Source organism: Pectinophora gossypiella, chromosome 2 (genome assembly GCF_024362695.1).
Source record: "Pectinophora gossypiella chromosome 2, ilPecGoss1.1, whole genome shotgun sequence".
NCBI classification, from domain to species: Eukaryota; Metazoa; Arthropoda; class Insecta; order Lepidoptera; family Gelechiidae; genus Pectinophora; species Pectinophora gossypiella.
Genome location: NC_065405.1, coordinates 16,443,490 through 16,461,282, shown reverse-complemented (window position 1 = coordinate 16,461,282; position 17,793 = coordinate 16,443,490). Strand labels below are relative to the sequence as shown.

Sequence of the window (17,793 nt, the reverse complement as noted above, 5' to 3'; positions counted from 1 at the left end):
GTTTTAGTTTCGATAATAAAGGTATTTGAAATGAAAACAAACGCCATTCATTGAGAAGCGCATTAGGCAGCGCGTCATCCCAACCTAAATTGGCGCACCATAACTTTTGCATAAAAGTTTTAGCGAGAAAAGTACAAGGCGCAACGAACCCCAAAGGGTCAAATAACTTAGCTATTTCCGACAACACGGAGCGCTTCGTCACGTTACTTTCCATCTGTGTGGTACGGAAGGAGAAAGCGTCTTCTTCAGGTAGCCAGTGCAGGCCGAGAATCTTGATAGCCATAGTTTTGCCGTCATCGAACTGAACAGGTGGTTCGAGTTGATCACTAGGCAATTTATTTAAAACTTGAGCACTATTACTCGACCACTTGCGCAATTCGAAACCGCCAAGCTTTAGCAATTCTACCAACTGATGTTGAAGTGTCAGCGCGTCGTCTACACTATCCACTGACCAAAGCAAGTCATCAACGTAAAAACCTTCACGCAGAGCACGGGCGGCATCAGGGAAACGATCGCCTTCATCCGCGGCTAACTGCTGTAACGTGCGAATGGCTAAAAACGGGCTGCTGACTACCCCGTAAGTGACTGTGCACAACTCGTACATCTTTATAGGCTCGTTGGGCGAATCTCGCCACAATATGTGTTGAAATTGACGTTGTGATTTGTCAATTAATATATTACGATACATTTTTGATATGTCACCGCATAAACAAACGTTACGTAAACGGAAACGTATTAATAATTCCACAAGATCAGCTTGCAGTTTGGGCCCCGTATATAAAACGGAATTTAAAGATTGATTATTTGTAGTTTGACACGAAGCATCGAAAACTACGCGAAGTTTTGTCGTACTACTATCAGGCTTATGAACGCAGTGGTGGGGAATGACATACGCCGATTCCACTTCCGATACGTCACCGACACAGACCATATGACCGAGCGACGCGTAGTCGTCCATGAACGTTTTATATTCGCCCCTTAGATCGGGTAAACGAGATAATTTGCGTTCCAAATTTTGATATCGTTTTAATGCAATTTGTTTAGAATCGCCCAGTTTCGCGTCAGGTTTGAATGGGTAGCTCACAATGTATCGACCGGTATTATCACGCTTATGGTCACTGACAAACATCTGTTCAGCGATGACGTCATCTGGATTTTTAGGTACGTCACAGGATAAACTTTCGGTTTCCCAGAAAGATTTAATTAAATCGTCCACCTCAACTGTGCTACTAGTGAACATACAAGTCGACACACCGTCAGCACCGGTATTCACTGACAGCTGGCCTGTAATGACATACCCGAAAATGCTACTTAACGCGAGCGGTATCCCTTGACGTGACGGATGATACTTGCCACCATCATAAATGAATGGAAACACGTCACTGGCAAGCAACATGTCAATGCGACTCGAGCGATAGAAAGTAGGGTCAGCCAACACCAAATGTTTATATTCGTTGATTAAATCCTGTGACAAAGTGACAGATGGCATATCGCCAGATATTTTCGGAATGATCACAGCTTTTATATTAAAAACAGGGTCATTAGACATGGTCGGCTTTAAAGTGCAGGACACCATACCGTGATCGCGAACTACTGTTCCGCCTAGGCCCGACAATTGAGTGTTACACTTCTGACGTGGAAGCCCTAATCGCTGTGCACAATCATTTGTGATAAAACTGGTTTGAGAACCACTGTCGATCACTACGCGCACGGGTTGATATTTGCCTGAAACATCCGTAACGTGTACAACCGCAGTACCCAGCATAACTGTCGACCCAGACGAGCATGACGATGCCAAGGAGACCCGATTCTGTTGATCGTTATTAAAGTCGTTATCACAACTGTCATCAGAGCCCGTGCTTATCAAAGTTACATTGGAATCTAAATGCAACGTGTGATGATGTTTGTTTTTGCACACCGTACATGTTATCTTCGATGGGCACTCATTAGATGTGTGACCTTGACGCAAACAATTTTCGCATAAACGCAAATCTTTTATTTTTTCAATTCGCTGCTTAGGAGACAGCGCAATGTATTCGTAACATTTATAAATCGAATGAAATGGCTTATTGCAATACAAACATGCCTTCTTAGAATTATCAGGGCCCGCATTGCTCGCCAAACAGGTTTTTGAATTGACATTTTTTGTAATAGGTTTACTATTATTATTAGTTTTGTTTTGAACCGCATTTAGAATGGGTTTATTTGAAACGGGCTTTGAAACAGGAGGATTAGACATTTCCAACATACGCGCCTGATTCGATACAAATTCGCTTAATGTTTTAAAAATAGGTATTTCCTTTATACCGATTTTTTGTTCAAATTCTCGTCTAGAAACCGGGTCCAGGTTACGTAAACCGATATAACAAAGAATAAATCCCGCTAAATCATCGATTTTTAATAATTCTAACGCTTGAACGCATTCTTGAAATGTCTCTAAAAAGGAATTCAATCCGCTAACAGATTCGTTCGGCAAAGGTTTGAACGCGAACAATTTATCCAAATAGCGGGTAGCTATAGCACGCTTATTTTCATACCTGTCCGACAGAGATGACCAGACAATATTATAATTGTCACTCGATACAGGCAAACTTTTCACTATTTGAAGTGCTGGCCCGGTTACTACGGAAAGTAAATAATGGAACTTCTCGACATTACCTATCGAATTATTTGTATGAATCAAACTCATAAATGTATCGCGAAATGTAATCCAATTCTCTAACCTTCCGTCAAAATGAACAAGTTCAATTTTAGGTAAGCGAGGCTGAGAGCCGCCGCTTCGCTCATATTTGAATTCACCGCCACTTTTTGACGTATTCGAAACAGTTTCGTATTGATGAAAAATACGTTTAACTTCGTAATACAAGTCATCGAAAGCCTTTATTTCCTGGTCGTTAATTATATACGCCGGGTTACGCTTTAGTTCCAGCGCAGAAATATCATCAACAATTCGTTCGAATGATTCGCGAGAAGATTCGAGTTCACTGACCCGCACCAACAATTTGTTAACTAACGTGGAATCACTTTCGACAATTTTAGATAAATCGTACATCTGTTGAACACGCCTAAAATAACGTTCTTTTCTATTTATTAACGTATTTATTTTGATATCAAGATCGGTCAAAAATGGAGTTGTAGGTGTTTCTTTCGCCATTTTGAACTGAAGAAAAATGTACTAGAAACTTCGAGAACAACGCGTCCCTACAACTGCCTGTTTATGTAAAACCGAACAAAAAGTAATTTACACTGTAGAAATAGATTCTAAGTATTTGACTACGTATAAAAAATATATTAAATATGATATTACACTGTGACAAATAGAACTATTGAACAAATACTTGCACAATGAAATGTGATGTTGTAAATTTAATATTTTGAATAAAATAACATAAATTATATATGAAATAGTCTGTTAATACCTATTTTGATATACTGAATCCGGCTCGAAGGACCATAAATGTTGGATAACTGAGATTAGTGATATTTTTGAATCTGAAAAGTAGACTTGCCCATACAAAAACACCGACCAAAGGAAAGGTACTTACAGGATTGTTGAATTTGGTTTCTTCTGACCCCGGGGTGCTCTGGAGACTGCTAGTGCACTTTCAGATTAATTTTAAACAGCACAACTTGAATTAATACACTTTTATGTTATTTTAGAAATTTCTTGTATAGAAACGCGCGACGGCGGTAGTCGAGTCCACTTTATTTTTCTTTTTTCCTGGCTTGGGGTGGCGGGAGTTTTTGGCGCGAACCAAAGGAGTTTTTGGAAGGGATTCATGGTCGGTGTCCTAACAGCATGAATTTTGCGACGGAAAATTTCACTTGATATCAACTCTGAGTCATGGTCTGAATCGTCCCTTAAAGTTTTCGTTACGATGTCACTAACACCCTGTACACACAATAAAAAAATCTTTATCTTTAATACATACTTTATAACAGTGTTATGAGAAGCTAACAGTAAACAGATAGAACAAGTTTTTGCGTAGATAAACCCACACATTGATTATTACTGCACCATTCATTTGCACGTGTCACTTTACTGTGTTGAATGAAATACTATTTATTTTTAATATTTCATAAATCCCCAATGCGTTTCGAAGGTATGTGATCTGATCTGTATTGGGCTGTTTTTTCGGCGGTTGGAAGGTCAGACAAGACAGTCGCGGTAAAAACCGGACCTGCCAAATCTTCAGGTTAAATAAGTGTGGGTTGTAAAGTGGAATACCAACCTCATCAACCCTGGTGTCAGGGTTATTATTGAGCCGCCAAAGGCCCCTGACATGGCTCAAGGAAAAAGAGGTACTTCTCTAGGAACAACAATAGAGCATCGTGGTGGATGAGACGCTTGGTTATATGCTCGGTAAGATGCTTGGTAATATTGGGGTAGGCAAACACCACGGAATTCCCCTTACTTCGTAGTAAGGGGAACACCTCTTAACAACAATTTTTGGTTTAGCATCGCTTTTGATGATCTCTTCAAATATTGAATTGGTCTTTACCCGAATATATTTAAACTGCTATTCAAAATAAAACAACAATATCAAGCAAACGCAGGAAGTATGGAGTATACTCTACCACGCTCCACTACTATACCAAGTCATCAATACATTTTTTTCCTTTGTAAACATTCGCCTATGTTCGCCAAGGTTCGCCACACGTCCCACGCCACGCGTACTGACGCAACCTTAAGGTTACCGGCAAAACTAGTCCGTTGTGGAACATAGTTGTGCAGTTACCAGCGGCTTTCGCAAGCTGAATTCAGTGTTACTTTACAATGTTAGTATATACTCCTGCCTGCAATAAAGAATAAAAGTACCAAGTATTTTCTTGCAGCTACTTTTCCTCGGCTAGGTTGTGAAAAGCTGCAGACGTTTTAGGCCGATGAGGACGTTCGAGAAAAAATATATTTATGTAAAAAATTACGATTTAAAGTGTAACTCACACTCACTGTTACCAACTGAATAAAGTTATTTTTGAGTCCCGAACGCTAAAGCCAAGTGTTAGGATCCAGTTCAAATATCCTCGAGAATATCAATATAATAAAACCTTATTTTTTTGATATTTTTTTATTATTATTAGGACCAGAAAGAGAGGAGGCCGCCCAGCTGTACGTAATTTAAACGTTTTACTTCAGTTAGCTTCGATATCGTCCAGATTTAACGACTAATAAAATTAAGATATCGACACAAAAACCGTTGCAAATCCAATCGTGTCAAACCACGGACCTATCACACTATTTGCTCGTTTACATTGCGTCTAAGCATCAGTGAACGAGGTATAACCCGTAACTGTACAGTGTAGAGTTTGCGTCTGTGCGCGTGCGTCGAGGGAAGCCGCGCGGTGACTCACGCGCAGCCACGCGGACGCTGTTTTGTAACTCGCGCAACATAACCATCTCTATTACGCGTTTTATTTTATAGGAGATACGTACTTGGGTCATAAAATGAGCAATGTACATCGTGTGTTAGATTATAATCGGGAGTGTTTTGTATGAGCATAGTATTGGATACTGTTAGGATGGAACTTGCATTGAATTGATGTCAAACCTGTCAGAGTTTTTGTAAAATGATACGAATAATACTTTAGTACTTAATAGATCTATTCTAAGCTATTCGATTTAAGACAGAGAGGGGAATGATCTTCGAAACGAATATCATACTCTACTTTCAACCATTTAGGGCACATCATCATCATCATCAGCCCATTAACGTCCCCACTGCTGGGGCACGGGCGTTCCCTATTGATGGATAGGGAGAACGGGCCTTAAACCATCACGCGGGCCCAGTGCGGATTGATGGTTATTAACGACTGCTAATGCAGCCGGGACCAACGGCTTAACGTGCCTTCCGAAGCATCCTATGACCGGCCTTTGCGAAAGTTGCTTAACTTCAACAATCGCAGACCGAGCACGACGATTTGGGGCACATTTCACAGTAAAATAATGGTGCTGATTCCCGTAAACATAATAAGCTATACCCCAAATTGAGGTAGCCAAATGTACATCCATCGCAAGACGATCTAAGTACTAACACCTCACCGAGCTTTCTCTTAGAGCAACGTGATAGGTGGTGAGCCGTTTCGCCGTAGATTAAGTTTTAAGTTATACCTGTCATTTTCTTATCCACGAAAAAGCAAAGGGGTAGATAATTGACAACTGTTAATTTTAAAATGAATGAGCGAAAGAAACAGTAACCCGAACGATTCAAATAGTCATCTCGTTGGCATGCGAACAGTTTGATGTGTGCTGTCAACTTATGTTGAAAATTTGAAAGTTGTTTAAGAATTCTGTCTAAAATGTGCTTCTTCAACTTGCAATGTTCTAACAGAACTAGGAATCACAGTCATTTTTGTGTTTTATGTATCCATCGGGGTGCGAACCCGGGACCTCCGGATCGTGAGCCCACAGACAACCACTGGACCAAGACATAATATTGTATTATAACACGTAATTTTATTTAATGATCGCACCTGTATAACTGAAATAACCTGTATTCTCACATCTATTAATGGAACCCTCTGTAAATGAGACAGATATTTATTTATACCTGTATATCTGAGACACTGGGTAAGTGGAATACCTCTATAAGTGAAACGACATTGCAGGTCCCTTGATGTCTCACTTAACCAGGTTTCACTGAACTACGTATAAAACGGCAACTCTCCGCTCCCCACCAGCGTCTGAGCTAGGTTTACCTCACTCCCCCTCGAACATAGTTTAGACCTGAATCGTATGGCGTCAGACGTCACACACACAGATGCGTGTGTATAATAATGTCAATGTGTAGTGTCTGTGTAAAACGAGGTTGTTTGTATGAAGTGGCCGGGATGTGATATTGGTATATTAAGAAATTCAACAGAATAACATCTATAACATTAGTTTTTTTCTGTTTATGCAGCTATTTATCACAAAGTTGCCAATTGGCAATGATGAGTTGGCTTTAGCGATATGATCTCATAACGACCATGAATTTAATTCACGTCACTATCGATGCAATGATAAGAAGCGGACAATAAGAAACTCTTATCTGTGATTCAACGCATTCTTCCCCTTACTATGATATCATCAGAAAGTTAGCAACATGCGTTATTCTATGCTAAGTACTTAATACACATAACATACATATAAAAATAAGCTCACGACTATATTCCAATAGGGGTAGTAAGTGGTACATTCATCGGAAAATGAACCAAGTATCCACACCTCACCGAGCTTTCTGTTAGACCAACGTGATAGGTCTTTCTATAATGGTCGAGCCAACTATGTCAGTGAAAACTAAACTTATAAATTAATAACTCATTGGTGCAAGTCCGGTACCAGGGTTCGATTAACATTTTTGCATCCTAGTATCGCTTTGTAATAGACTACTCTGGGCGCCATCCCACTCGCGTCAGACAGAGTACTGCGGGGCGGAAGGCAAGAGGGAAACCACTGCCATATTTTTTCCCTAAAAAAGTAGCATGGAAAAGCTGCACCAAGAGCGTGGCTCTTAAATTGATGATGATGATGAGTTCGTGATATATTAAATAAACTCTACTTCCACAGTCAAACCGAGCAATTGGTTATGTATGGTTTCGATTGTGAATAATTAACGAAATTTGGCTCTTTTTAAAAAAATATGTATTTTATTATATTAAATTCGCGCCAAACTATAATGTGTTTGGATCACACGTATAGTTGATATGACGCGGTTTCTAAGATATATGCCCGTTTAATGGCACCAGGCTCGCCCCATATTACATTGGGCTTAAACATAGCTGACGAGGACTGGGTGTAGTACAATACTACACACAGCTGCCTACCCCTTTTGAAATACAAGATTGATGCTGTTTTGTTATGTCAAACTACAAAAGGATATTACAAATAACACTCTCTCTTTCTCAAGACTCTCTCCTTGGCATTTATTATTCCCATCTGATGGTGGGGTTTGCTTTCTTTGTACCTCTCTTCCACTTCGCTCTATCGGACGTGTCGTTCTCGGAGACATTGCACATGCACAGTTCCTTTTTGACCACATCCGCCCATCTTGTTTTTAGTCGACCTCTTAGTCTAAGCCCTGGTATGTTTAGATTGGCTGTAACATTACCCATATAATCTGGAGGTCTTCTTTTTACGAATTTAAATTAAACGAAATTAAATTACAAATAACACAAGACTCCTAAACACAAAAAAAAATTACAACTTATTTTTTGCCTCTGCATCCATGATATTGCATCTGTGATACCACAAACAAATCTAACCCATTTACCCAAAAACTGACACATTAAATACTGGGCTAATAATACATATAACAAAATGGTCTAAACACAACCGCGGTTGACAAGAGGCCCTCAGATCGATGACGTAACCTTGCCTCCGTGGGCGCGAGTCAGGAAATAAACTTGCCTCAAACTGCTATTAGCCTGTTACTTATGGAGCTGTGAGCTTCAGGCAAAGCTTTGGACAAGAATGGATAAGCTACTTGTAGTAATTAGCTTATTCAATGTCAAAAAGGAGATAGTATAAGCAGGGTATTGCCAACAAGTCCTCACAATCGCCGAGTTTCATCATCTCCCTAGCAGTATCCCGTTTTTCACAGGGTCCGCTTACCTAACCACATTTTTTACAGGAAAACAACCCGCGAAAGGAAAACTAGCCCAATACAGGTTAGGTCACGTACCTCCGAAAATGCATTTCTCGGGAATGTGGGTTTCCTCACAATATTTTCCTTTACTGTTGAGCACGTGATAATAATTTATGATATAAACATGAATTCGAAAACAAATTCGAGATTCATTGGTTTAGGACTGTGCTAGATTCGAACCTGCGACCTCAAAGTGAGAGACAAGCGTTCAATCGCCGAGTTTGTTTTGCTATTTTTGATTCAATGACAAAGCCGAATGTTTGTTTGTATATCCCACGCTTGTAGAACCTAAGAGCGTTTTCTAGGTATAGTTATGCGGTCTATAACCATCCACAATCATACTCATAGCTTTCCTCGTTATATGCCTTTCATCCTTCTTCATTATTTAATCTAATTCTCTCAATACATCCAGGGTCAGCTTCTTCCGGGCTCCAGTTAATCCATTACTTCCCACTTTCGATTAAATTTAGCTATGTAATGTACAAGGACGCTACTCAGAGGAACCGTTCCTACCAGCGGTAACGCGATTGGAGTACCTTTCTATTCTAATTAAAAAAAAAATGTTTGTATTCCTGGATGATACCAAATGTGTTCACATCTCAATCTATCGGGAGATAAGATTAATAAGCGCTTTAAGCAAAGAAATATCTCTGATTCCGGAATTTAACACCGAACCTATAAACAGTGACAGAAAATTCAGCAATGTTCTAAAAGTACGACTCCGAAAGCGACGTTAAACGCCGCAGCATAAAACTGTATAATATGAAATACATTCTGAGCCTGTAGAAACATTTGTCATTGTATCTGCATTCGGACAATATAAGGGTTAAAACACGTTTTCGCGACTCGTTTTTGCGGTAATTTTCGGTCCTGTTATGAAATAGGTACTTCTTGTTCGCTACACGCTGAAACTCGGGTAAGCCCTAGAGTTCCCTTGAACTGATGCGCCATGACACCACATGTTTATTGGCACGCGTACTATATTGATAGCTTCCTGCGTCTAGTGGAGTCCGCGGCCTTACACCATAACATAAGCTGACGACTATATCCCAGTAGTCAGAGGAACATCCACCACAAGATGAACTAAGTATCCACACCTCACCGAGCTTTCTGTTAGACAAACGTGATAGGTGGTGAGCCGTATCGCCGTCTATACCGGTCGAGCCAACTGTGTTAGTGAAAACTGCACTTAACATAAATTAATAACTCAATGGTGCAAGTGTGGTACCGGCGGTCCCAATTTGACAATATTTTGGTTAGAGCACTCGACTCACAATCTGGAGGTTCTGAGATCCTGGTTGACCTTGGTTACAACATTGCATCATACGGTTTTAAGTAGTGATTTCGGGCCAAAGAAGGCACGTTAAGCTGTACGCTGGCTACTGGTCACTTAAGTAGCAGGTAGTTGTTATATGAGCCAGGCTTTGGTGGCATAGTAAAAATCATGACGTCAAGTGAGTTTGTGTATTAAGTATGAATGCTTATACCTGAAAGGTAGAATATATACGAGCACCGGGACAAGAATTCCGTTATTAGGAGGTGGGGGGGTATGGTTGCAATATCTGTCTCCCTCGACCCCCAATTGGAATGAACGAGGTACTTCGCGGCAACGGCGCCGGTAGACAATATTTTCTGATTCCGTCGACGTTTTCTTTCTATATGGGCAATTCACACTATTTATTTGAAGAAATGGCATTTTCGGAGGTATATAACCTAGCCTGTATTGGGCTGGTTTTCGATTCGCGAGTTGGAACGTGAGACAGGCAGTCGCTACTGTAAAAAAACCGGACCTGTCAAATCTTCAGGTAAGCGGACCATGTGAAAAACGGGGTAATGTTGGGGGGGGGGGAATGATTTTAACGACAGCCAAACTAGTTGATTGTAGGGAATTCTCCCTAGATACCTACATTGAGAAATCTCTCATGTGGGTCCTCAAAACAAGGGCTATTATTGAGCGGCCAAAGACCCCTGCTATAACGAACGACTCATGTAACGAACTAGATATTTACTGAAGAAAATAGTAGCTAAGACCGAATGTTTAACGCGCATTTAAATTGAGCAATGAAATGCCACGAAATGAAATAATTATATGAAAGTATAATCATTTTAGTTTTAATAGAAGTTTGTTTTGGGTACTTATGATATGAGTTCTGTATTGGTGGTAGAGCTCCAAGGAACTCCGCGATAAAATAAACCTCCACGTATCTCAGATCGATAAGGCATATGCCCTGAGAAAGACAGCAGTATACTTTTAAAAATGTTTCCAAATATGTTTTTTGTACAAAATGATCTATGATCTTAAATAAAACACCTTTTTTGCAGAAACCCAAAATACCAACCCAGTTATGCATGAGCCGAGACGCCGGTATAATAAAGCTGAATAAAACTTAGCATTAACCGCGAGCCTACAGCGGCGGCGCGCGCGCACCGTATATGGCGGCGACCACGCAAGGCCGGGTGACAGCCTCGACGACGATTCATAACTTGTCAACTATTCAACTAGCAAATTAAGCATGTAGTTAATTTGGAAATATTAAATTGGACTTTACCTATACTGTTTGTAGCGTTGTTTTTTAACGGAAAAAGAAAGATAATAAGGATTTTATACACATACATAAACTCACGCATATTTCCCATTGGGGTATGCAGAGACTAGAATTCTCATCTCCTCCTCTTCACAATCATTAATAAGGATTTTATTAGGTAATATTATTTTATCGTGAAGTGAAAAAAGAAATTAAAATTTGAGAACTGCAAATGAGGTCTTTCTACTTTCTTTATCATACTTTTGTCCTACAAAAATAAACTGCATATCTTTATTGTAATCTAATCTAAGCTGTAAGGATGCTTGCACACTATGTAGGCTAAGACAAAGATTACTGGCCGACAGTCCAGCCAATACATACATAAACTCACGCCCGTAAGCCCTAAAGGACTGGGCAGAGCCACAAGTGTTGATATGAAGTCCTAAGATGGATAGTAAGATATCCATTCAATGCATATATAACTTCTAACAAAGATTGTGCTATCCTGTAGTTTTGGAATGATATTATTATATTAAATTGAACAAACAATTCAATTTCCAGCCATATGTAAAATGTCAAAAAATATACAAAATAATAAATTATACACCTGTAGTTTAGTGTTTGTAAATGGTATTTAAGAAAAATGTTATATTATGGTCTAAAGTCCAAAGTCCTTTTTCCAAACCCCATAGATTAAATATTATGCATATTTTGTCTGTAAATCTGTGCCGAAGTAGGTTATACCATGTTACGTCTAACTCAATAGCAGATAAATATTTCTGATGACATGTTCAGTACAATTTGAAACTTAATGTAATAATAGGTCAATAATATTAAACTGTTATAGAAATTAGTAATTAAAATTTTCTAATTGGAATAGAATAAAAACAGTAAAATCTTATAAGGTAGTCTTTGAGCCTGTTGGATTTAGCTTTTACAGTCCAATATTGTTCACAGAATATAACTATTCTCATATGAAGGAGGCTGTATGCTACATACCTACTCTGGTTATTCTTCTTCTATCATGTGTGTTGTGAGGTGGCCAACCTCATCAACCCTGGTGTCAGGGTTACTTTTGAGCCACCAAAGGTCCCTGACATGGCTCATGTATCAACTACTTACTTACATCAGTAAGTAGTAACCGGGACCAATGGCTTGACATGCCTTCCAAAGCACAGATCGTCTTACTAATCCGGTTCCGGTTAATAAAGAGAGGTCTGCCCAGCCATAAGTGTTATTATTTATGACTGAAATTTAAATAATTGTAGGAAACAAATATGTTACTGTGTGGGAATATTTAAAAAAAGAACTTCGCTATAATGACGAGAACAAAATTGGTCATTGGACCATAGATTGTGCTGACACAAAAGGCAGCATGCTTTCACTTTTCAAATAATAGATATGCTGGATTATAGCAAATTCAATGTAAAATTCCGTCGGCTTCGCTGTCGTGAACGGAAACCCACGATATATCGCTTATAAGGCAACGAATTATTGGCGAAATGAGGAGTTGAATCATACACGTTTCTTGTGAATCATAAAAAGGATAAGGAGACTTGAATGGCCCCAAAGATGTTTTCATCAATACCAAAGCCGCAAACAAACCAGCGACGTGGAAGTACAGGAAACCGTCTCCCAACGAAGCACAAACTAAGATTACTACTCACCATCTGTTCTTTTTATGTTGATGTTGATCCCGGACTGAATCTTTATCGAGCCGTCATCCATTTTCGCACAGATTTATGCACCATGTACACTATAGAACATTATTTCGCAACGAACCTAGGTTCGAAAATAGTCTAACACTTTAGGAAATTACACATGAGAACCGGTGAAAATTACAAATAAATTTCTACACCCAGATTGACAGTTATATCGAGCTAGCTACACACTTCAGACTGGAACGTTTGAAATTTGTTTCACTACAACAGTCAAATCAATCACTTTAATTTCCAATTCCTAGCTAACGTAATTGATTTGAAAATTGTTGAAAATAACGAAACTATAAATTGAATAAACCACAAATGTTTCAAATTATTTCGGTTATAACATGAAATTCCAAAAAATTATCAGTCTGAACACCAATGCGTCGAAAATTGCTGTTTGTATTGCTAGCGCAAAAAACTTTTACTTTCTTTTCTATTTCATGATGCGTTCAATTTAAAATATTTTAAATATAATCGATCGATTATGTCTCGATTAGAAGAACGTCACTAGAATCATAGAGAATCAAGGTCTAACTTTTTTTTTATGAGTAATGGGGGATGCTGTCAAATTGTAAATCAAGAAATTAGCACAAGGTTTTGCGGCGATATCTATTAATTTAGGCAAAAATAATGGACAGTGAATATAAATTATCACACAAAGCTAAAAAACGAATCAAGGAAGTGAAAAGGAAAGCTCGTCCAGGTGAGTTGGTAACTTAAAATCATGATTCATAACTACTGTGAAAGTTTTTCGATTTGTCCGTTTTCAACCTATTATATCTCCCATGTTTCACATTTATTTTAAATAAAACATAATTCAGTCTTAAACAACGAGTAAACGAAGTGCCAAATCGACGATAACTTGTTATACTAGGTGTAAGCAAGTGTGTGCCGCTTCTAGAATGATCGGACCGAGCGTGGTATTATTTAGTGCACCGACCTCTATTTTCAAACGATTCCGGCCTTCAGATCTGCCCTATGACAAATATTGATCCATCATTAACCCTTACGACATCCTGATGAGTATGATAAATCCTAAATGCACCTTAGTTAACCTCACTTTTCCCACAGGGATATAAATGTTGATAGTTCACAAAAGACAGCTATCATCGGTGCCATAAAGTATGTAAAGATAACAGAGGATTATTCTATGTAATCAATAAGTGCAGTGAATAGCATTTCCTAAAATTACATTTATTTCTTAACAAGCTTAAATTTCATGTGTGTAATTTGTTGTTTCAGAGCTTGCTGATAAATATCAATGGACAGCCTTGAAATACGCCGGCAATTTCGACGAATTCCTGAAATTCGATGACAATGTTGATAGGATAGATGCTAATGAAGTATCCCCTGAAGAATTTATAGACAAATATGAACAAATATACAAACCTGTAGTTATAACGAATGTCCAAACAAACTGGAAGGCTAACCACAAATGGACTTTAGATAGACTAGCCAAAAAGTATCGGAACCAAAAATTTAAATGTGGTGAAGACAATGAGGGTTATAGTGTTAAGATGAAAATGAAGTATTACGTAGAGTACATGAGGACAACGACTGATGATAGTCCACTATATATTTTTGATAGTAGTTTTGGAGAACATCTAAGAAGAAAAAAGCTTCTTGAAGATTATGATGTCCCGAAATACTTTCGGGATGATTTATTTAAGTATTGCGGTGAGGAGAGAAGGCCTCCTTACCGATGGTTTGTGATGGGACCCCAACGGTCCGGTACAGGGATTCATATTGATCCCTTAGGAACTAGTGCTTGGAATGCTTTAGTATTTGGGCACAAAAGATGGTGTTTGTTCCCAACACAGACTCCACGAGAGCTGATCAAAGTAACTGGAGCTATGGGTGGCAAGCAGAGAGATGAAGCTATCACTTGGTTCAAATTGATATACCCCAAGACCCAGCTGCCAACTTGGCCACAGGAGTATAAACCGGTATGATGAGTTAATATAAGTTTTCTACACTTATTGCCTGTCAAAATATTATTTGTAGTCAACTGTCAATTCTGCCCTGTACCTTAATTGTTTATCATTGAATTAATATGTTCTTTCACAGGTTGAAATACTTCAGAAGCCTGGTGATACTGTGTTCGTACCAGGGGGCTGGTGGCACGTCGTCCTCAACATGGACGACACAGTTGCTGTCACCCAAAACTTCTGCAGCCGCACAAACTTCCCTGTTGTTTGGCACAAGACTGTGCGTGGGAGGCCCAAACTTTCCAAAAAATGGATCAAAGTTCTTGAGACCAAAGATCCGGAATTGTACAAGATAGCAAGCCAGATGGACTTGAGTCAGGGAACTGGAGTAGCATCGGATAGTTCGTCCAATAGTAGCTCGTCCAGCAGCGACAGCGACAGCAGCTCCAGCGATAGTTCCTGTGAGGAAGATAGTGGACAGGAAAGCATCACTGCCCATAAGAAGAAGAGACGAAGGAAAGTATAAAAAAGACCGAAATCCACTAGAAGAAAATTATGATTAGTTTAGATTGTACTGTATTTTGACCACAATTAAAATGTGACAAACTGTGTAATGTATTAATTTGTATAATTTCAACTTATGATGCCGATATGTGTTATTATGATATAATGAACTGTTTCAGACATATACCAATTTCTACAATAGTTAATTTACTAATCAGTAAATGTTGAAATTTATATTGTATAAGCCTGACATTTGTATTACTAGATTTAATATAAGCAACTAATTTAATAGTACTCATTGTTGTTTTCGTAATAGTGTCGGATATTATTTTTTGTTACATGTGACTTGATTCTTTTACGAATAAAGTATTATTATTTAGTAGTTGGAATAGTTTCTTTTGGTTGGAGTTTGGAGAGCATTCACTAAAGATCATCATGCCCAGTAGCTCTCGGTTAGAGTAGTATGTTCCTTGCGCAGCCAGCACAATTATGGTCGTGAAAACTTGTAAAAATCTGTTAAGAAAATAATCGAGTGCGTTCTACGTAATCCACGTTAAAATGTAGAAAGTGCGCTAAATATCGTAATAATGGTTTTTTGTTTGACTATTTATTATACAGCTATTACGACGTAGCATAGTAATATAAAGACCAAGACAAAAACGCTTATTTGGGAAAAATATATAGTAAAGATCGAAGATAAAAATAAGTACTTTAAATTTTTTTAATTTATATTATGATTCGTCAAACGTTTGTAAAAGTAATTATAATGCTAGCAAATAACAATGAGATTTCTAAAAATATCCACTGCTGTAATCGAGAAATGTATTTAATCGATAATGCAGCCTATCACTATCTGTCAACCAACAAACCTGGCAGAATATTCAACTTTATGGTTTTCGGCAGCCATTTGTTATCCTTGCCAAAGTTTCCGTGAAACCTCTCGTTAAAAATGTTGAAATCAGCTTCTGGCAGACTGGCCAATATCCTGAAAAGGTCCTTGGTTCCAGCGGTAAGGGTCAGTGCAGTGGTCCCAGCGCGGAGAGCGCATGGTGGTCCCGTGGAAACGGACGAAGAATTCGATTGCAGGTTAGTCCTCCTTGTAATTTTGACGTTATGTAACTGAAAAATTGCGATAACCGGCCCTGAAACTTAAAGTTTTCAGGACATCATTCAATAATATTGCTGTCCGGTAATTATAGTTACATGTTTCTACAGGAGTCGTTCCCAAGTAAATGTTAAGTTTAATCTCAACTCTTGATGACGCATTTCAATGCGTGTGCATCGATCTTTCTAATGTTATGTACTTTGTTGAAACATACGACAACATAACTATCATAACATTATGCATACCTGAGTATTGATTTTGTATGTCATTGATTAGTTTAGTATTCTGTAAATACTCATGTTATAGCAAAGATATCTGTATTGTTCTAAAAAGATATCGTATCTGTAACGCATCGTGTTTGAAGCTGATTGTGGCTGTTCTATCTATCTACTGTATGTGTTTTCCAGATATGAAGCATTCTTCAACAGACCCGACATTGATGGTTGGGAGATCCGTAAAGGTATGAATGACCTGTGTGGTATGGACCTGGTACCTGACCCAAGGATCATCAAAGCGGCTCTGTGCGCCTGCAGGCGGGTGAACGACTACGCTCTCGCCGTAAGGTTCATCGAGGCCTGCAAAGACAAATGCGGACCCAAAGTAAACGAAATCTACCCCTACATCATCCAAGAAATCAAACCGGTTCTCACTGAGCTTGGAATTGAAACCCCCGAGGAACTTGGCTATGACAAACCAGAATTAGCTTTACAAAATGTTTATGAGATGTAAGGTCACTGGTGATATAATAAGCTGTAGAGAAATTTGTATAATAGTTTTGTTGTCGACTTTTATTTTATTGAATTGTGAGAAGCAAGCCTTCTACGGAAATATTCTTGGTCCACCCAATGGAATCAACAAGCTTATCTAATGCATAAACCATTAGAGGAATAATGTTTTGTGGTTTCATTTTTATAACTTTAGTTTTCATATCTCCTTTATTACTATAATCTTTGTCAACCAAACAGCAGCTGGTAATAAATAATATTATTAAAGTTTAATAAGATTTTAATTTGTATGTATTTAGAAGAGTATCTAGAATTAAAAAAATTGCAAAGGTGATAATATAATTGCAAAACAATTTAATTTCTTCAATTAAATTAGGTTGCCAATTTGATGAAGTTTTCACAGCATCTTAAACATGGCATCATGGCATGCCAAGACAAAATACTAATAGTACTTTCTTAGTCTTTTAAAAAACTGGGCAGTCCACAGAGGCATTGAAAGTCAAGTAATTTTAAAGAAAACAACAGTTGCAAGGGCTTAAAACCTGAAACTTAGGCGTAGAAAGCTGTATTAGATCTGTTGACATTGGTTTATAATATAGGGATAATAGACATTTCATAAAATCACATTTTTATACTCTGTTATGACAAATATTATTAAAAAGAATTGCATTTCTTT

The 17,793-nt window shown here is 38.4% G+C and overlaps 3 protein-coding genes across 4 annotated transcripts in view; 2 read left to right on the top strand and 1 right to left on the bottom strand.

Annotated features, from left to right (window-relative positions):
- Positions 1-13,249, bottom strand: part of LOC126378163 (kinesin-like protein Klp10A) — a 91,159-nt gene extending 77,910 nt beyond the window's left edge. For both annotated transcript variants that reach the window (XM_050026364.1, XM_050026372.1), the window contains exon 1: positions 12,817-13,249. In XM_050026364.1, the coding sequence (XP_049882321.1) occupies positions 12,817-12,877 (61 nt within the window). In that variant the 5' untranslated portion in view covers positions 12,878-13,249. The remainder of the gene's footprint in view (positions 1-12,816) is intronic.
- A 165-nt stretch (positions 13,250-13,414) lies between these two features.
- Positions 13,415-15,669, top strand: LOC126378557 (bifunctional arginine demethylase and lysyl-hydroxylase PSR). Its single transcript, XM_050027001.1, has 3 exons — positions 13,415-13,558; positions 14,098-14,801; positions 14,923-15,669. The coding sequence occupies exons 1-3, from the start codon at positions 13,486-13,488 to the stop codon at positions 15,307-15,309; spliced, it is 1,164 nt and encodes a 387-aa protein (XP_049882958.1). The 5' UTR covers positions 13,415-13,485; the 3' UTR covers positions 15,310-15,669.
- A 492-nt stretch (positions 15,670-16,161) lies between these two features.
- LOC126379048 (cytochrome c oxidase subunit 5A, mitochondrial) lies at positions 16,162-17,285 on the top strand. Its single transcript, XM_050027627.1, has 2 exons — positions 16,162-16,373; positions 16,800-17,285. The coding sequence occupies exons 1-2, from the start codon at positions 16,237-16,239 to the stop codon at positions 17,119-17,121; spliced, it is 459 nt and encodes a 152-aa protein (XP_049883584.1). The 5' UTR covers positions 16,162-16,236; the 3' UTR covers positions 17,122-17,285.
- Positions 17,286-17,793: the final 508 nt, after the last annotated feature.

Coding starts and splice junctions, on each gene's coding strand:
- LOC126379048 (XM_050027627.1), top strand. CDS start 16,237: ATGTTGAAATCAGCTTCTGGCAGACTGGCCAATATCCTGAAAAGGTCC. Junction 16,374..16,799: donor GACGAAGAATTCGATTGCAG/GTTAGTCCTCCT, acceptor TGTGTTTTCCAG/ATATGAAGCATTCTTCAACA.
- LOC126378557 (XM_050027001.1), top strand. CDS start 13,486: ATGGACAGTGAATATAAATTATCACACAAAGCTAAAAAACGAATCAAG. Junction 13,559..14,097: donor GAAAAGGAAAGCTCGTCCAG/GTGAGTTGGTAA, acceptor TTGTTGTTTCAG/AGCTTGCTGATAAATATCAA. Junction 14,802..14,922: donor GGCCACAGGAGTATAAACCG/GTATGATGAGTT, acceptor GTTCTTTCACAG/GTTGAAATACTTCAGAAGCC.